The 19517-nt window shown below is 34.2% G+C and overlaps 6 protein-coding genes across 10 annotated transcripts; 4 read left to right on the forward strand and 2 right to left on the reverse strand.

Annotated features, from left to right (window-relative positions):
- The first annotated feature begins 764 nt into the window (after positions 1–764).
- Positions 765–1324, forward strand: LOC9316321 (calcium-binding protein KIC). The gene has a single exon (XM_002880208.2). It carries the CDS (start codon positions 821–823, stop codon positions 1226–1228), a length of 408 nt encoding a protein of 135 aa, XP_002880254.1. The 5' UTR covers positions 765–820; the 3' UTR covers positions 1229–1324.
- An 8-nt stretch (positions 1325–1332) lies between these two features.
- Positions 1333–3545, reverse strand: LOC9316322 (serine/arginine-rich splicing factor RS31A). Of its 5 annotated transcripts, none has more exons than XM_021027052.1 (6): positions 3424–3545; positions 3202–3329; positions 2363–2475; positions 2063–2289; positions 1696–1968; positions 1333–1570 (listed from the first exon to the last, which is right to left on the reverse strand). In XM_021027052.1, exons 2-6 carry the CDS (start codon positions 3305–3307, stop codon positions 1540–1542), a joined length of 750 nt encoding a protein of 249 aa, XP_020882711.1. In that variant the 5' UTR covers positions 3308–3329; positions 3424–3545; the 3' UTR covers positions 1333–1539. The 5 variants fall into 5 exon arrangements, with proteins under 5 accessions (XP_020882711.1, XP_020882710.1, XP_020882709.1 ...); XM_021027051.1 differs by having other exon boundaries at positions 1333–1573; positions 3202–3308; positions 3424–3543; XM_021027050.1 differs by having other exon boundaries at positions 1333–1573; positions 3424–3542.
- Positions 3546–3676: 131 nt separating this feature from the next.
- LOC9318145 (AAA-ATPase At2g46620) lies at positions 3677–5677 on the reverse strand. The gene has a single exon (XM_021027045.1). It carries the CDS (start codon positions 5310–5312, stop codon positions 3840–3842), a length of 1473 nt encoding a protein of 490 aa, XP_020882704.1. The 5' UTR covers positions 5313–5677; the 3' UTR covers positions 3677–3839.
- Positions 5678–10571: 4894 nt separating this feature from the next.
- On the forward strand, positions 10572–12289 carry LOC9318146 (serine/arginine repetitive matrix protein 1). The gene has a single exon (XM_002880209.2). It carries the CDS (start codon positions 10869–10871, stop codon positions 12024–12026), a length of 1158 nt encoding a protein of 385 aa, XP_002880255.1. The 5' UTR covers positions 10572–10868; the 3' UTR covers positions 12027–12289.
- A 2379-nt stretch (positions 12290–14668) lies between these two features.
- LOC9316323 lies at positions 14669–16885 on the forward strand. Its single transcript, XM_021029410.1, is given in 5 exon segments — positions 14669–15036; positions 15140–15185; positions 15407–15736; positions 16168–16505; positions 16748–16885. Coding segments are annotated over 5 exon segments (858 nt in total). The 5' UTR covers positions 14669–15030.
- Positions 16886–17730: 845 nt separating this feature from the next.
- On the forward strand, positions 17731–18946 carry LOC9316324 (cytochrome B5). Its single transcript, XM_021029409.1, has 4 exons — positions 17731–18025; positions 18122–18188; positions 18277–18563; positions 18771–18946. The coding sequence occupies exons 1-3, from the start codon at positions 17948–17950 to the stop codon at positions 18528–18530; spliced, it is 399 nt and encodes a 132-aa protein (XP_020885068.1). The 5' UTR covers positions 17731–17947; the 3' UTR covers positions 18531–18563; positions 18771–18946.
- The last annotated feature ends 571 nt before the right edge of the window (positions 18947–19517 follow it).

A 19517-nucleotide genomic window follows, 5' to 3' on the forward strand; every position in this document is an offset into this window, starting at 1 on the left:
TCATTTAAAATTAAATCTATATGGGAAGGCTGAGGTAACATGAAATAAAATGTTATAGATGGATTTTGTCATAGTTTTTATGGTGTGGCCGTGTTGATATTTCTGATGAACTATTTGTACTTGTTGTGAAAGAAAGATCAACAAGAAGTTGCTGTGCGTGACGAATTGGAGCTTGAAAGAAAACAAAGCTCTTTTCTTTTTGTCCCGAAAAAAAGAGAGTATATAATAAAAGAAGATTTCATTAGTCATTTGCAGAATTCAATTTTTGTATTTACTTGAGTTCATCCAATAATAGTCGCATCTCAAATTCAGACAAGAAATTACCGTTGCATCAAATCAGTTAAGGCTTGGACGACGGAGAAAGAGATATTTTATTATCTGTCGTTATTATTGTAAGAGAATCCAATTCCAATTGAAGTAAATATTAAAACAAACAAAAAAAAATCGAAAGATACGACAGAAGAAATCAAGAAAACGAAATTTCTCCGAAACTTACCTTTGTCTTGTGTTTCTTTTGATAACAATATATATATGATAGTGGGGATGCGTCGTATTCACGGCCCATTCGAACTTTCCACGAAACCACCTAATAATCAGCTGCTTCCCCTACTCACGAAATCGCATTTTATCTTGGAATAATTCTCAGCCGTTCATTATTTCAACTCTCAGAATCCAACGGCTACGATTCAAGAGAGAGTTTTAGACCACACGAACGTGACAATCACATCGGTACAGATACGCCACTCACTTATATATCCCATTGGAACTAATCAAAAGAGTTCACCAAAATCTATTCTCTCTCTTCTATTATCATCCTCTAATGGAACCAACCGGGAAATCTATGATACTAGAAACTACCACTACGACGAAGATGGAGACCAAATACGAAGACATGTTGCCAGTTATGGCAGAGATGATGGATGTTGAAGAGTTTGTATCAGAGTTATGCAAAGGTTTCAGTTTGCTTGCGGATCCAGAGCGAGATCTCATCACAGCTGAGTCTCTAAGACGAAACTCTGGGATACTTGGGATTCAAGGTATGAGCAAGGAAGATGCTCAAGGAATGGTTAGAGAAGGAGACCTTGATGGAGACGGTGCTCTTAACCAAACCGAATTCTGCGTTCTCATGGTTCGGTTAAGCCCCGAGATGATGGAAGATGCGGAAACTTGGTTGGAGAAAGCACTCACCCAAGAACTACGTAATCACAATCTCTCTTCTATGCCCTGATCATCCTCCTTTCTTGTGTATTCTCTTTTTACTTCTACAGAACCTATAAATGTTTCTGAATATAAAATGAAAAAAAGCTTTCTTGATCCTTTAAAACTGAATGATTACACAGGAACCAACCATGAAACTATTCCAATTCCAAAAGAGATCATTGTCATTATAAGCTACTAATACTTCTACACCACATATAGTAGCAAAGCACATACGGTTCAAGTCATAAGCGGTAAAGACTCAGTACTAATAACTTGTTTTTGTACCCGACTAACATAGAAAACCCATACATTTTAAAAATCCATCGCCCAACAACATCTTCAACCTCTTGCTCTTTGAATAGGGGACCGGCTGCTAAAAAACACAAAAAGAAAAATCAGACAACTAAAGTAGCACATAAACTATTAAAGGATTTCGACAAAAAAAAAAAAAAACTATTAAAGGATATTGAACATTCAGAAGCCAAGTACTCTTACCTCCTGTATCTGTCATAGCCCGGACTCCTAGCTCTTGCTCTGCCATAGTCTGGACTGCGACGCCTATAATCTGGACTCCTACGTCTTTCATAAGGAGCAGGACCCTTGTACCTGTCATATTCAGGACTGCGAGGACGGCCATAATCAGGACTAGGACGCCTCCGATACACTGGGCTAGGAGATCTCCTTCTTGGACTGCCAGCATATCTATCTTCTCTTTCACCATCCTCCCTCAAAGCATACTCAACAGAAACAACCCTATCCAATATTTTGCTGCCACGAGAGGATAAACAATGTAAGGGATTACCACTTAATCAATCACTATCTGTTAGATAAAAAGGTACTAACTAAGCGTGCATGTTGTTACCTGTTGTGAGTACAGTCAAGAGCCTTGGTTGCATCTTCCTGGGTTGCAAATTGAACAAAAGCAAAATTGCGCCTTATGCGAACATTGAGAACTTTACCATATGGCTCAAAGTGTCTCTCCATATCACGCTCTCTTGTGCGAATAGGGTCAAAGTTGATGACAAAGAGTGTCTTTGTAGGTCTCTGATTCGAGGCTGCCTTTCCATCACGAGGCTTCCCACGTTCACCCTTAAAGCCAGAAGAAACTTAGAGCTCTCTTAAACAATAAGATCATATGATTAGAGAAAGAAGGAAGAGATACCTTGGCCCACTCGACTGATAACTTGCGTCGCTCATAGCCAAAAGTGGTATTGTCAGTCCCACGGATTGCATCTTCAGCATCACGCTCATCCTCAAAATACACAAAAGCATACCCTGCAAGAAAAATACAAACACAAGATAAGAAAACGCAGCATATGAATTGACACACAGTTTCAGCCTACAGAATTTGCAATGAAGAGTTAGTCAATTAGAAGACACCTTTTCACCTAGAGAAAGACAAGAAAACTAAATAAATATACAACACCTGCATCAATGTGAAGGCTGGTGTACATAAGAAGTAGAGGCGTTCGATGATGTTGTAGTAAATAAAGATGTAGATGTGTAGAATGTAGCCTATGAAAAGGTAATAAAATCGAATTTATTGTTCAATTCTGAATGACTGCTAAGCGTTGCGTCACCATTCTTGACAGTAGGAGTTCACAAATGAAAGGCATGAAGAAACAAGGCAATAGATTGTAGGGCTCATCGAAGATTGTAGGCACAACATGATAAGGGTAGGCATGAGAAAAATGTAGGAATCTATTTGCAGGAAGAAGTTGGCAATCCCATGAAAAGAGGAAACACACTCATGCTCCTTTAGAGAAAGCTCCTGCGACCAAACAAACACTTAAATACGAGAACTCCTCTCTTAAACACACTCCTAGTCATGGTTCCTGTTGAATTCTCTCCACACTCTTAATACTAATTCATGCTTCAGTAGAAAAAGAATCAATCAATAATGCCTGAGAAGTTCTCAAATTCCAGAAACCTATATCAAACAGACACTGCAACAGCAAATTTGATCGCCACAAGGAGTTCAAGTGCAATAACAAGTTTTACCAGACTTCATGTCAACTCGCTCCACCCTCCCGTACTTGCTGAACAATCTTTCAAGATCCGATTGGCGAGTATCATAGTCGAAATTCCCAACGAACACAGGTCTCATTCTTCCAGAAGAAATCGAATTCCTATCACCAAAATTGTAATCAACATAAACAAAGACACGCAAAGTATCTTGAGATTCGATAAAGCATCGTCTTCTGAGGGAAAGATTCGATTTACCTTGAAGAATTTGAGTAGACAACGAGAACGATAAACCCTAGACGACAACGACGCTCGACGAAGAAGACGGAGCTTCGTTTTAATAATAACACAAAATCTTATAATGACGGAACCAAAAAGCGTGTTATTGACGCTGTCACCATAACCGTTTGATCTAATTCGATCATGAAGGGCATATTTGGTATTTCACTTAATTATCAATCGGCTTGCCTCTATGGGCCTTTTTTTACAATCGGCCCAAAATGATCAAATCTCAAAAAAAAAAAACAAAAATTTATATTAACTTCTGTACATAAACTAAATCCCAAAAACAATAAAAACAGAGTAACATTCTCTAGTTTGCGCTTTTTGTCCAGACTCTTTCAACCAATAAAACCAACCCACGTGGCTGCTGACTTATAAAAACCTTTTAATCACTAGCCGTCCTTCATCTCTCTAGCCACATCGAACGATCCAGATTTCCTACTACTTTTTATCCTCAACAACCCATACAACTTCCTAAACTCCTTCACCGCCGGCGAACTTCCTCCTCCGCCACCGCCGCAAAGCAAACCACTCATATCATCGGACACATCCTCCGACGTCGATTTTCTCGAACCGCTTTCTAAAAGCAAACGTCGTCCAGTTCCTCTCCGATCTCCATCAGTCTGCAAAGCATTGATGACATACTTCAACGCACGAGTCGGCGAGCTACGATTCGCGATCATCAATTCTCCGATCTCGGCGGGACTCAAAGACGCACCGTTTTGGAATATTCCTTCAACTTGAGAGAAAAGCTTGTGCTCTTTAAGACCTAAGTAGTTATTAGCCAGCGTTTTAAACGCCGTGAAATCACATAACGGAAAATGAATATGCACGTCGACCCGACCCGGTCGAAGCATAGCCGGGTCAATTTGTTCTTTCCCAGTCATCGTGAACACCATGACCCGTTCATCGGCGGTGCAAGAACTGAGAATACTATCAGTGAAATTCAAAATCCCAGATAAACTCACAGCCGTTGATTTCGTCGAGAGGTACCGATCTAGATCCTCGATCACGATCACCGATTTGCCTCTGGTTTGTAACAGAAGCATCTTAAGATCTGAATCATCTGAAACTTTGGAGAGATCTATATCGTAAACATCGTAGTCTAAGAAATTCGCCATTGCTGCGACGAAGCTTGATTTTCCGGTACCGGAAGGTCCGTATAAGAGATAACTCCGTTTCCAAACACGGCCAAGGCGATTGTAGTACTGTTTACCTTTGAGGAAAGATTCGAGATCGGATTTGACTTTGTTCTTCAGATCGGTTTCCATGGCGATGTTGTCGAAGGTACAAGGATGATCAAACGGAATTGATCTCCACCGTCCGTTCTTCCTCTTCTTGAGATGATCGTCGATTCCGACGTTGATGAAAAGCTTAAGCTCTGTGCTCCGCTGTTCAAGCTCATCAGATACTGTATGTATATGCTGGAGATAAGGACCGAGGATTCTCCGTTTATCAGCTTTACGAATCTTCAAAACGAAATTCCTCGCTCCGTCTTCGTCTTCTCCGTTAATCCAACAAACTCTAGCGCCGAGAAACTCGTCGCCAACGACTTGGTTCCGATCTAACCGGAGGATGATTTCGTTGGACTTTTTCCCGGTGAAGAGATTCGTGAAATCAGAATTCTCGATTGAGCTTAAGGAATTTAGATACGAGTATACTTTTTGGTAGAGATGATTCTCTTGAACGTTGTCGTTGAATTCTGGGACTTTGTAGAATTGGTAAACATGAAACCAGTCGATGATCTTCCTCCGCCATAACTTCACCATGTAAATCAATCCTGTTTTGAATAACACGATTCTAACTAAGAACAGAGCAAAAGTTGCTACAAGTAAGAAGAGAAACGAATCCCAGAGAATCCCCATGGAGAAAAAAAGTAAAACGTAAAACCCTTGTCTGATTCCAAAACTCAGCTAGAAGAACATATATATTATATAGTATTAACGATGAAGAAGAGTTTACAAGGATTATTCGAGAATAGAGAAATCAAAGGCATGTTCGGAGAATTGTGAGGAAAAACAAAGAGAGAGTGATTATTTTGACGGAGATCGAGAGAGTTAGGAATATTAAGAACACTCGGAGAAAGTCGAAAAGGACGACGAGAAATTGTTTTTTCCTTTTAATATTAAGAAGGCGTGACGGGGACGAATCAAAGGGGTGATTTAGGTGACGGCGATTAGTTGTTTGAATAGTTCTTTGATTGGTGATTTGGAAGATTTTGTTTTTAAGATAATCCACATGGCAAAATAAATGAGTAATATAAGTGAAAAAAAATTCATTGGATTTATAGAGATATTCAATTTATATTTCGTGTATATTTCATTAATTTCTTATAAACCAAATATATACAGATTTAGAAGAAAAGTCTAAGATAAAAATATTTACGAGTAAAAAAAAGAAGAAAAAATAATAAAATATTAACATTCGTAATAAAAAAAATCAAGTAATGATATATCTTTGCTATTCTAATTTCTAAAAGCCGAAAATATACAACAACATAAACCAAATAAAAAATAACAACAAAAATTTAAAGTTTATCTACAGTATCAGAAAAAAAAAAAACTCAACGGATAATATTTTGGTCCTATCTATTAATGACATATATAGTTTACTTAGAATGAGGAAAATATTAAAACATGTTGCATTTAGTTTTGATGGCATTTATAATTGTTTTTTCTTATAAATTTAAATATATAGATAAGTATAAGTTAGGTATCGAGTTAAATATTTATCTTTACGCATAAGGAAGATTAACAGCGTAGTCTATTGGTAACACGATTCATGTTGCATTTGATACGGCAACTGAAATATTATTCTTCGTTGCAGATTAGTTTTCAACTATCGTGGCAAGACAAACTTGTAAAGTCAACTTGAATGAGGAAAATTAGCAACATGATTTTTTTTTTGTTTTTATTTTCTTTTGGACACAATAAATTAGTACTATTTTTTGTTCATTACTCGAATATTCCACATATATATTAATTACAATCGGTATCAAGGACAGGAGTTCATTGCTAATTCACTTAAGAAACAAGCTAAATTTGTCTGTCATTTTCATTCTAATTTGTCAGAACATTTGAGGTCGGCGCAAGAGGAGGAATTACCCAACTTTTATTTATATCAATTTAACAAATTAAAGCGGCGTAACCCTTTGGCATTTTGAAGGGTTTTATTTGATAAATTGATAACTAGCTAACTAGTTAATTTTAATATAGGAATATTAGTTAGATAGATGATTATAATATGAATGACTAAGACTTGATACTTTATAGTTTTGAAAGGGATACTGATAAAAAAAAAACGAATCCATTCGATCAAAAGACAGCTTTTGTATAGTTCATGGTTCATGATTAAGCCCAAAAGCTTAGTTCCCACCACCAACTAACATCTTACAATTAAAGTAATGACCATTAAGTATAATTTTCCGGAATAGCCGCATATAATTATTCTTACAATATAGCAGAAGAATATAGCAGATGCTTTATGCCGCTACGCTAATTTTCTTAAATTATTCTGCTTTCAACGTCGACTAATTAAATTTTGATTAACGATTAAATGAGTAATTAAAGTGCTTATTTTTCAACAATTCATAGCTTTATATTGTGTTTATTGTTGGTATGTAGCGAGAGCATCGGATTTGTGGTTAGCGTTGTCGAGTGAGAGTGGCTAAATCCCACAAAAAGTTACTCTCGTAAAAACAAAACGTACATGAAAATTCACTTCCTAAGTTGCACACAAAATCAGCCTAATACAAAGGAGTTTAACCGACCAAAAATCCGTCAGTCGAAGGGGATTCGTATTTGGATAATATGAAATGTCGCAACAATCAATCATAATTAATTCATTACAGTTACTAGACAAGTGTCATGTTCATGAGTAAAGACACTTGTGGTCTTTTTAGGATTGCATGTGTTTGGTGTTTGTTATTTGGTAATTTCTCTGACTCAAATTATATGATGTTTTAGCTAAAAACACATTGTTTAAGAAATTTAATTTTCTTTTTAAAGTTATTAATTATTTAATATTTGACTTTTAAAAAATCAATCAATTACAAAAGAGACTGCATAATCTATATAATAAAAAATATTAAATACATTTAAAATTTGCATTGAAACTTGTAAAACATGAAACATAATAAAAACTCAAAAACATCCTATATAATGACGTTAAGGTATAAGTCTATATCATATAACTCTATTATTTATCCATATGTTATTTTGTTTTTTTTTGGTTAACCATTCATTTTGCTTAATTATGATTTTTTAAAATCTTAATATCATGCAAACTTAAATATGTTTTCGTCTAAAGACTAATTTACAATAAGTTGGGTTTAATGATCTGTGGTTTCTGAATAGAATTCTCGGCTTTTCATTGTATATTTTCTTTTGTAATTTGCAGACTCTTCTAAAAAGAATCGCTTCGTTACAAGTGGGAATTGTACATGCATTTTACTCTATTTTCAAAAATAATTTAAATGGTTTTGTTGTACAACTAGATGTGTATAGGCGGACTCAAAAAAGACTTTGAAAGTTTCAGCATGGGAAATTTCAAATTTCTGAAGCCATAATAATTACATTCAATGGAAATAATGGCTCTTTTATCTCTTTTTGCTATAAATGCTGTATCTTTCGTTATTTTTATCAGTTTTCAGCTTTTGCTTTACATTTTCTGCACTAATCGATTGCCTGTAAAGTTGTACCAATTGAACGTCATCGGTATGTGCATTCATCATGATTCTATGTTCAATTATGCATATTTTAAGATCGAGCTGATCTTTCTGGTTGATCCGATTTAAACCAAACTGAAACTATATCAATACTTTTAATACTGCAAATAGAAACGCACATATTTGTTAAAAAGCAAATCCAGGTCAAACAAAACTGAAACATACTGTATAATTTTTATTTTTCTTAACATTTTATAACACGAAAATCCAAAAACCAAAACCAAACCGAAAATTGAAATAGACTCTAACATCTAGGTTATTATATTTTTTAGTCATATATAAACAAATAATGTATTCAAAAGAATCAATCCCGAAATGGGTTAAAAAATACTAAATCTAGAGGCTTTTTTTTTTGTTTTGAGAACTTAGGTTTACTCTAAGTTTCAAAGAAATTAAATAAAAATGAATTTGGGTCAGGTTAGCATATTTTGCATGTGCTACTACATTAAGAATGAATTTAACGTATGATCAATATATTGTATACATTATACAGTGACTTCATTAGTATGTTTATTGACATATAATCCGACTAAACCATTCCATGTGTATAAGTATGTTGACTATTCGAGACAAACTTAACAAAACAGAATTCTAACAACAACAAGAAAACGTGTTTCGAACGAATTAAGTATATAGTCTTTCTTTGACGTTGACTTAAATAGTACAGAAATATAGTTTCAAACGGAAAATATGAGAAAATAACAAATAAGCTGATTTATATTCTTGACTATAAGTCCATTACTGTCTATAACGCGAACTAATGAAAATGATTTATTTCGCTTCATTAAGATTGTTTATAATTTGCTTATGTTGAATTATCGAACTATTGACCAAAGGCCATTACAAATCGACCTCTTAAGAATAATGGGCCTATACATAATCTATCCAATTCAATTGTCATATTACAACTTTAATTGCCATATATTTATCGCCAATATTAGATATCAGAGTTCAAAAGTAACCATATTCAACGAGTTCAAAAATTTCAAAAGGGTTGATGATTCTTTAAACGTTAGTTTCATTTGTTACTAAAATTGCACCAATGAATAAGATTGTTAGAAAGAGACAATTGGATGTGAAAGCGAATTTAGAAGATATTAACATGTATATCTATATATACTCCACATATATATATGTATGTATATCTTTATACATACATATATATATATATATATATATATGTATGTATATCTTTATTACTTTATATAATAACTTGGAGATTTACACTCCTAGTAGTTAGTTTTGTTGATATTTTTGAATAACAGAGAATTATTTTATTAGACTTTTTTCTACTACCAAATTATCTCGAATGATCTCTTTTAGTCCGTTAACGAAAAGTAAAAAAATTCTCTCTTTAGATAAAAAAAGTTATGAAGTGTGTATTAAATAACTTTTGAAGTTCTTTCTAATTATGTTGATGACGTGGACTACAGATATGATCTTTTATGAGAAACACAAAATATATGATTTAAATTTGTGGTGTATAAGATTTAAATTTGTAATGTATAGAATATAAGAGAGGCTAGTAATTAGATACTACGCTTGAGATAGGTACTTCTGATGCCCAATAAGCAACCGATAATACACTCTCAAGTTGAACCATTGTATCTTTTTTAAATGATCATATATATATATATATATATATATATATATATATGTTGCCATAAGATTTTTTTGTTCGTAAAGGAAAGAATTAATGGCTCACTCACACTCAGAGTAGTGATCAATACATTTGTTTTATGAATTTGAAAAAGAAAAAGCTGAGGAAGAGGCTTAGCTCATTGATACCTTTTATTGCTCATTAGTATTCGATGTTTGGTTTCTGAAGTTTCCCTTTTGATATGTTTTAATAATCGTTGAATAAAAGCAAGTTGTCCAAAAATACTGAATGAAACAATATCAACCGTTCGTATAAAAAGTATACATATATGTATACTAGTTAGTATTATACTTAGTAGTCAAATCGACAAAAAATAGAGGAGAATCAGGGAATAATTTGTGTCTCATATTAGTGGAAAAACACTACTCTCTCCTTAGCATTCATTTTTCGAAAACATCATAATTAGAAAGAAAAAAGTGAAACAAAGTTAAAATTTTATGATTTAAATTGAAATTAAACCAATCAAATAGTGATAATATGGATTTCGGCCTATGATCTATCCCAGCTACTATAAAAATTATGATAATTCATTTGTCTTGTGTTGTGGTCGAGCAAATTTCAAATATAAAAATGGACTACAAAATCACACATGCATCGTTTTTTCTGCAAGTGGCTAGTTCGAGGGACTATTGTAAAGATTTTGTTCTGCATATGGATTTAGTTCGTCTTTTGCGTCACTGTGACTAGATGCACAGTTTTTTTTCCAGACATAGCAACGAATTTATAACCTAAATTGATTCATCAACGGTGATAGATAAGTTATAAAAGGAAAAGCTTGAAAGTGGCTCTTAACGATTGATACGAGTCGTAAAATGTGGGTTTTGCAAGCTGTAAATCTCATTGCATGGATCTGATACCTTTCTTCTTCATTTTTACTTTTTTCCTTTCATGTTTCTCGTGTTTCACTTTTCTTCAACACACTTGTCTATAATCTATCTATATATATAAGCTCTGGTTACATATCTAAATCGTTCCATTGTGTTTTGCCACACTTATAAATAACATCTTACGTTTCAAATAAATATACACTATATAATGTCTAACATTCGTCCATGGTTCCGTCTCTCTAGCATCGCTAGACCAACATCACAAGGTTCAAGCGAGCCTCCTCCACCTCAACCCCGACCAACTCCACGCCGTACGGTCGTAGTCAGACCTCCGGCAAAACAACCGTCACCTCCACGTCAGCGACAACCTCCTTCACCTCCACGTCAGCAACAACCTCCTTCCCCTCCACGTCAGCAGCAACAGCCTCTTACCCCTCCACGTCAGCAGCAACAGCCAACTTCACCTCCTCAAGAGCGGTCCCCATATCATTCACCTCCAAGTCGCCACATGTCACCACCGACCCCACCAAAGGCTGCGACACCACCGCCGCCACCACCTCGGTCGTCATACACGCCGCCACCATCTCCCAAGGAAGTTCAAGAAGCCTTACCACCGCGAAAACCAAACTCACCACGGAGTCCAGCTCATTCAAGTCGGTCTACATCATCTGAGTCAGTGAAAACTCGGTCTGCATCAGAGTCAGAGAATCATCGGAAAGCACCATCACCGAGAGTACTCTCACCTTACTCTCTCCCACCTTCTCAGTTACATTCGGAACGGGAAACCACTCAGAAAAACATTCTCACTGCCGAGAAAACAAGCCAAACCCACGAACCAAGTCATCATAACCAGAACCATAACTACAACCAGAACCATAACTATAACCAAAACCATAACCATCAAGGCAACAACCCCAAGAAGATGCATCGTCAACCATCTACTTCCGATTCTGAGAACATAATGAGCACACGAGTCATCACCATTGCAGGTGAAAACAAAGGTGCTGTAATGGAGATCCTGCGATCTCCTCAAGGCAACAAAACAGGAGGTTCAGGAACACATTCCTCAAGGGTTTCACACGGCACCGGAGAGAAAGGACGTCGACTTCAAAGCAGCAGCAGTAGCAGCAGCGACGAAGGAGAAGGGAAGAAGAAAACGACGAAGAACCCCAACAATGGCAATAGTAACCTCCCCATGAAAGCTTTTATGAACAGTAACGTTCAGATGATAAACAACTCCATTGTTTACAACTCGACGGCATCTCATCATGATCCCGGCGTTCATCTTAAAATCTCCCGGAAACCTGGCTCCGACAATGGTTTTCATGTCAGTGATTACGGTAATAATGGCGGATACACCAACTGATGAAAAAGAAGAATATATCACGTTGGGTCTGGGATCTTCCGGATTATTTAAAAAAAGAATAAAGAAAATATGAGTGAGGTTAATGGTTTCTGATTCTTCTCTAAGCTTTTGGAGACCCTCTCACTTCTATGGAGGCTTTGATTCGTTTACTTTAAAACGAACCTTTTTTTTTTTACTACTTGTAAACGCCCCTTTGGTTCTCTCTGCCCTAATTAATGAGAAATCTCTCTTTCAATAATCATGAAATCATCCTATTATTACTATCCCAGAAAGCCCCATTATATTGTGAAGCCCGATGTATACTGCGTAGGCCCATTTTTTATTTTTTTCGCCATCATATTTTTCGGCCTAATACAATTTGTATTAAGGTACATCTATTTTAGCTAGGAAATTGGGGGCAACGATTTGGATAAATATATTCCAAGTTTATTATATGGTCAGAAGCGACAAATCTATGTAAAGAAAAGAGAAAACCTTGTTAACTAATCAAATGACTTTCAAATCAACTCAATTACTTGTACTCAAATGTTAATTGGTTTGTGTGTATGAGACTTAGAGCATGGTCTTAGGTGATATTCATAAAGTATCGTTAAGAAATTTTTAGTATTATTTATAATATTTGTTTAATGTTTTTTTTTCTCTGCTTTTGACAAACGCGACAAATCAGGAGATACCACGTCAGATGATACTGATATCAAAAATATCACTGGACTGATACTGATCAGGCCCATTCTAATTGTTTTGTCCATATAAAAATAATTTTTGGGCTTATGATACTTAAAAAATATCACCTTTATACATGGTCTAACCGAAAACACATGCTTCAATAAGCTCCTATTTATCTATTTATCTATTTATCTAATAAAATATCCCCAACAAACGCATATGCTTATTTTATATATATTTTTTTTGTAATGTAAATTTTATACATCTACGTACACATCTTTTCTAGTGATTGTATACAGTTTCTGGAAAAACAAGTGGGGTGAACTTAGGCCTGGGCATTCGGTTAATTATTCGGTTTCGGTTCGGTTACATTCAGTTTCGGTTAGTTTGGATATGGTAATATAATAACCATTCGGATATTTTAAGAATTTCGGTTCGGTTCGGTTCAGATATTTAAATAGATAACCGTAACTAACCAAATTTTTATCACGTTCGGTTTGGTTCGGGTTTTTACATAAATTAACCAAAATTTACTGAAACTAACCAAAACTAACCAAAATTGACCAAAAAAATACAAAAAAAGAAAAATATTAGAAAAAAAAATTAAAATTTGATTCAATTTTGTAAAAGAGTATTTAACTTTGACAAATATAACAAACAATATTTGAATATTTTGATTATTTAAAGTATTTGATTGTTTTTATTCTAAGAATAATTAATATTTTGAGTTTATAATTATAGTTTTGGATATTATTTTTGAGTATCTTATAGGTTTTTGGATATTTCGGTTAACCGTTTGGTTATCGGTTCGGTTCGGTTTCGGTTAGTCTGGATAGGAGATTTCACAAACTATTCGGTTATTTTAATAACTTCGGTTCGGATATGGTTTGGTTTTTTTCCGTTCGGTTCGGTCGGTTATTTAGTTAGCGGTTTTTTTGTCCAAGCCTAGGTGAACTAAACTAAGCATTTTAATGAATAAATAGAACTTGGAGGACTGAAAAGCCAGAGGGGTTTAAGCTTAATTGTACTCTTTGTTACTTTCTCGGTCAATTTTTGTGAATTTTTCTAAATTTCTACAAGAGCAAAAACATCACTATCAAATAAAAAAAAACATAACACAGGGATCGGATATTTAGTGTAAATTAAGTAGTACAATACTTTCGAAAATTTATGCAATTGAACAAAGTGGCCATATAATTAGGCAAAAGATAACAAAAGTTCGAGAACAAGAAGCAACTGACAAAGAGAAAGGAGACTGAAGTGTCCAAATCCTAACAGTATCTGTGGGCTATTGTGTGCTCTTCAAAAAGCTTTAAGGGTACTTTGCATGTGAATGCATTATGCATAGTCCTCCGAATCTTTAATATTGTATCTTTGAGGATTTAATAGGTATCCAATACCTTACAACTAACGATTTGATAAAAGTTGGTGTCAGATTATAAATCCGTAAATTATTATTTTTGGCAATTAATCTATTAGTAACGGAATATTGCCCATGTAATTTGGAGTTTACAACATAATAATCTTGTTAATAACTTAAGTATATAGCAAGTGTTTCTGTCAAGAGAATTGGCATAGCTTTTTCCAATTTTGAAGATAATTTTACGTCAACTTTTAAAAAAGTCGATGATTATCACTCTTAAAATTTGATCGATAGAGTTTGAATACATAATTGTAATATTGTTGACAGAATTAAAAAAAAAAAAAAAGTAATATTGTTGACAGTGAACCAACGATCCGCGACGACATTCCTCGACATTTATATTATGATGACCACAGTGAGCGAATTGCTTCCATTATATTTGTACCTTCTTTAGGGAATCCAAAGCTGGTTAATATGATATACTGAAATAAGATATTAAAACTGTACGTCCATTTTGAAAAAAAATTGATTGAAACCAAAACTATCGCTTTAATGCAACGAATTTTTCCTTCAATGTCTAATCAAATGATAGAACATTGAAAGCAACAGAAGTCTACCAACAAGATTACAAGAAATTTACCACTGAAAGGCAAAACTAAAAATGATTAAGATTATCAGGTCAAATTTTGATAATATATAAGTAATCGGGCCAAAAAGTAATTTCTTAATAATTGAGGGTATGATAACGAATAGTGTGACGACCAGAAAGCACAACACCACTGACAGGTGGCACCTACTTATTGGCTTTGCCTCCCAAAAGTCAGACCGATCCAACCCACACACTGTATTTAACACGTGTCAGAAGCTAAAGAACTCTCCTTATGATTATTTAGTGTCCTAATAAATTTCTCATTTCACACTATTCGGTTTTGGTTGAGACCTTTCACTCTACTGATAAGAGAAATAGAGAAAACTATGACGGTACGTAAATTTGTTGTTATATCTTTTGCTTTGATCTTTTTTTTTTTTTATATATATAGCTCGGACTTATAAATCTTTAATTGTTTTCCGGGATTTTCCGAAGATCTTTAACTGGGTGCAGAAAAAGCTGCACCAAAATGTCATCAAAGGTTAGCTTTTTTGTTTTTTATATAATCAGTATTTTGATTTGTTTATTAAAATATTGTGTGCTTAGCTGAATAGTAGTTTTACTTTTTGTAGTATCATATAGGATCATGTGGTTCCCTGTTTAATGTATAGTTTTATATTAACGTATACCACGTTCGCTAAAGCATAGATTTTGTCCAAGCTATATTTAGATCCATACATGTATATTTTCATATGGTGAAAGAAATAGATGGTGTGACAAAAAACGAGAAGAAGAAGAGAAATGAAGGAATAAGTGAGATTGAGAAGAACACGAAAGCTATATTGGATCAAGTGGGGTTAGTGGATGCCCTTGATAATTGGTTCGATGGAGTTCTCACCATCGGCACATTTGGTTTCGACACCTTGAACTTTAAAGAAGAAGATGAAAAAGAAGATGATGATGAATGTGAGAGTGTGGATCTCGACTATGTCGTAATTGATGGCAGCATCATCAAGAACGTGGACCAAGAGTTGGATCCTCTTATCTCTGAAGAAAATAAGTTTTATGATCATCATAAAGATGTTGGGGTACGTACTACTAATCAATTCTATTGAGTACACTTTTATCACCGCATCGTTTTACCAATAGAGAATAGATTATACAGACTTAAAACAGGCATTCATCAATTGTTCGTATGCGCTTACTTACGTTGAGTTGAATATTATATATAATTTCGAATGGATCCACAATTTCAAAAAAATTAAACTAATTAATTCAATTGCTAATTGTAGAAGTAAGTTAACTAAAATGGAAGGATTTTCCGTTCACTAATCTATAAAAATTTGGTTTTTCTTTCAAAATATGACTAAAAAACATATAAATGCAGGAATTACATTTGAGTCAATCGAGATCATCACATATATGCAAAAGAAAGAAAAGAAAAGATACATAAAATTATATCTTCTTGAGACTGATTTTCTTGCCATCATCTTTCGTATTAAATTTATAATCTGTACGTACAGGCCGTATTGGACAGATAATAGATCAATATGGCTCAGAAAAAAAAAAAAGAAACGCCAGATTGTAACGAGAAGAGGAGGAAGCAGAGATAGAGCCACAGAAGAAGAGGACAACACTTGCGGAGCTTTTCATGGAGGACCACGAGGTCCACGACGAAGGCTATGACACGTGGCATGGCAAGCAACCCAAGAACCCTAACCTTGACGGTGAGGAGGTTAAATATTATAAACAAAACGGTTCAAAACTAAGTAAGAAGTTCTCGTTTGTTAAGAAGAAGCTGGTCATGTCAAAGTCCAAAGACGAAGAAAAAGACTTACGTCCAATTAAGAAAATGCGTCAGGTATTTAAATTTGTTTTAATTAATTCCATAATTATGTAACATTGATGATGATGGATATATATGAACATGTTACATGTGCCTCTATAACTCCAGCGAAACGATGTCACGTCAAGCTCTTGTAATGTTGCGTGCATGTTATAATTAGCATCACTTTTGTTGCTTCATAAGTGTACTCATATGTGAGTAAATATTCATTCGATGTGCACAACTATAGCATCATATATGAGTATATATTACTGTAGATGATTAAGAGGATGTTGAAGAAGAAGATCCATCCAGATATAGACGTTCCATACCAGCCAACTCGGAACTGTGAAGCTCTCGAGTCACATTGTCTTCTTAACATTCAAGGTTTGTATTTCTTAATTAGTTTAGTTTAGGTGTTCGATATGATTTGTGTCTTTCATCTGCTCATATATATGCTTTGTGGAACAGATTGCGTGGCCTAGAAGTCTTAGGACGACGACGTCGTACAAGAGCAATCATTGGATCTGTTGCTTCCTATATTATATGTGATTTTTTTTTTTTTGTTATTTCAGAATGTGTTGGTATTGTTAAGACTGTTGAGATGTATTGCTTTCTTACTACAAACATTACTAAGTTATTACTATTTGTTTCCAGTTATGCATATTGTATTTTTATTACTATGTCATATGTTTTCTTACTTAGACGTATCTATATATCAATAAATCGTTCTTAAAAGCTTCCGTTTAAATAGAATCGTGGATTGTGGTGAATCTGTGATTCCATTATGCTATAGCTTGGTCAATTTTGAAGAAATTTCAAACATGAAGTCATAAATTGATAAAGGACTAAATTATCCTACTCAAAACAAGAAGCCCTTTTGCGTTATTGGGCCTGATGAGAAAAGTGATTTTGAGGCTTCTTAAAAGTTAAAAACAAAAGAAAATTGAGGCTTGACTTTTCTTTCTTTCTTTCTTTTTGACTTTTTTTTCTTTTGCTGAAGAGAAAGATATAAACGTGATAGAGCTTCACCAACCTGACCACTTGGATGATGCATCTCAGCTACCATTAACTTACAAACTCCATATTCTTCACGTTTTACTATGGTAGGTACCCTTTTTTACCTTCCTTCTTTTTTGTCATATATTTTACACGAAAAGAATATCAAACTTCAACAAAAAGAAAGATGTATTATCTGGTCAAATATATATTGCTTCGTTCTCTTACATCTTCAAAAAAAGCTAGGATTAAACTATTTACCCCAGATAAGACTGTAATTTCATAACAATATTCAAGAGTTTCACAGCCTACAATATATACATAACGCGTGTGGTCTCTTCCCATCAGTTCGTTGAAACTAGAATCTCTTGCCCTCACAATCTTTGCTTTCTTCAAAAAAATTTCAATCTAATTTATTTCATCTCTATATAAAGTTCTCTGTTTCAAGTTACTTTCTCAGCAAGAGCAATCCCAATCCTATGACGAATCTAATTTCGTTTCACGATGTGGCTAAACATAAGTGCAAGAACGATTGTTGGATTCTCATCCATGGAAAGGTCCAATATTTTTACTTTCTTTTAACACCACAAAAACAAATTTAAATGCTCTGTTTTTTAGCTTTATACTCTGTTTCTAAGATAGTGAATCTACAGGTCTATGACATCAGTACTTTCATGGACGAACATCCCGGTGGTGACAATGTTCTCCTCGCAGTCACCGGTACGTAGTACGAATACGAGTTGGTTTAATCTGGTTTGGTTTTATTTATCGGTTTCTAATTTTGTGAACTTTTTATGAAAATATAAAGGAAAAGACGCGTCGATCGATTTCGAAGACGTGAACCATAGCAAAGATGCGAAGGAGCTGATGAAGAAATACTGCATCGGTGACGTTGACCAGTCAACGGTACCGGTGACGAAAAAGTATATTCCGCCGTGGGAGAAGGAATCTACGGCGGCGGAAGCAACTAAAGAAGAATCTGGAAACAAGTTGCTTGTATACTTGATCCCTCTCTTGATTCTCGGCGTTGCTTTCGCTCTCAAATTCTATAACAACAAGTAGACAAAATTATGATGAAAAAAATTGATCAGAGTTTCTTAGACCATGAGTTCTTAAGAAAATCTTAAGATGATCTTAGTAAATTTTTAGTATTATTACTAAGAACCAAAATTAAGATTTACCTCTTTTTGGTTTTATGTAAGCAACTCTCTCAACTCATCTTAATTTTATTTTTTAGTAATAATACTAAAAAATTACTAAGATCATCTTAAGATTTTCTTAAGAATCCATTAATAAAGATAGTCTTAGTGTTCTTGGTTTTTGTGTGTTCGTAATAACGGGCCTCTTATGTGAAGATTTGGCCCATGTTTCAGAATTGGATTATTATGTCTTATTTATTTTATGTTAATGGGTCGTAGTAGTAGGCCCTTTGTTGATATATGCCAATTTCTTATAGCAGCATGAGGTTAGTAATTTTACTTGATTTTGATAAAAGAACCAACTTATATAGGTTTCATTAAATTATTACTTAACCACAAAATTATGGGATTTAATTATCAAAATGGGTGAGGCATACTTACAAAGAAGGAATGTGTGTCAGTGTGTGTCAAAAATATGAAAACAAAAAGCCTTCTCTATTTCTAGCAAAAACTTAGCACATGTGTAATTTCAGCCTTTATACTGTCGGTTATTTTTTGCCACTTTAAAGACACAGAATTCAAATGTCAAGAAAAAGGACACAGAGAGATGAGGAATGTTGGTTTTCAATTTACTAAATCGAGGGAATTTATTAATCAAAATTTAGAATGTAATAGTACTATAGTACTTTAATTATTTTACTTGTTGTTTTCATGTACAGTACTGGATATACGAATTAAAATATGAAAGTATTAATCGTAAGTTAAGTTTTGCCGTCAAGAAAGTTACTTTTGTTAGCTGACAAAAAAAAAAAAAAAAGTTAGTTTTGTTTTGTTCAAGAAATACTAAAACGTGTAATAATGTTTTTTTTTATATAAATTTTATCGATTGATTCGATAAATTCCGGTAGAA

The sequence above is a fragment of the Arabidopsis lyrata genome (genome assembly GCF_000004255.2).
Source record: "Arabidopsis lyrata subsp. lyrata unplaced genomic scaffold ARALYscaffold_4, whole genome shotgun sequence".
NCBI lineage: Eukaryota > Viridiplantae > Streptophyta > Magnoliopsida > Brassicales > Brassicaceae > Arabidopsis > Arabidopsis lyrata.

What these genes read in the sequence shown, in the direction of transcription:
- LOC9316324 (XM_021029409.1), top strand. Translation starts at nt 17,948, where the DNA reads ATGACGAATCTAATTTCGTTTCACGATGTGGCTAAACATAAGTGCAAG. An exon ending in GGATTCTCATCCATGGAAAG is followed by an intron (nt 18,026 to 18,121) that starts GTCCAATATTTT and finishes GTGAATCTACAG; the next exon opens with GTCTATGACATCAGTACTTT. An exon ending in TGTTCTCCTCGCAGTCACCG is followed by an intron (nt 18,189 to 18,276) that starts GTACGTAGTACG and finishes GAAAATATAAAG; the next exon opens with GAAAAGACGCGTCGATCGAT.
- LOC9318146 (XM_002880209.2), top strand. Translation starts at nt 10,869, where the DNA reads ATGTCTAACATTCGTCCATGGTTCCGTCTCTCTAGCATCGCTAGACCA.
- LOC9316321 (XM_002880208.2), top strand. Translation starts at nt 821, where the DNA reads ATGGAACCAACCGGGAAATCTATGATACTAGAAACTACCACTACGACG.
- LOC9318145 (XM_021027045.1), bottom strand. Translation starts at nt 5,312, where the DNA reads ATGGGGATTCTCTGGGATTCGTTTCTCTTCTTACTTGTAGCAACTTTT.
- LOC9316322 (XM_021027051.1), bottom strand. Translation starts at nt 3,307, where the DNA reads ATGAGACCTGTGTTCGTTGGGAATTTCGACTATGATACTCGCCAATCG. An exon ending in CTTGACTGTACTCACAACAG is followed by an intron (nt 1,969 to 2,062) that starts GTAACAACATGC and finishes CTCTCGTGGCAG; the next exon opens with CAAAATATTGGATAGGGTTG. An exon ending in GGCTATGACAGATACAGGAG is followed by an intron (nt 1,574 to 1,695) that starts GTAAGAGTACTT and finishes TGTGTTTTTTAG; the next exon opens with CAGCCGGTCCCCTATTCAAA.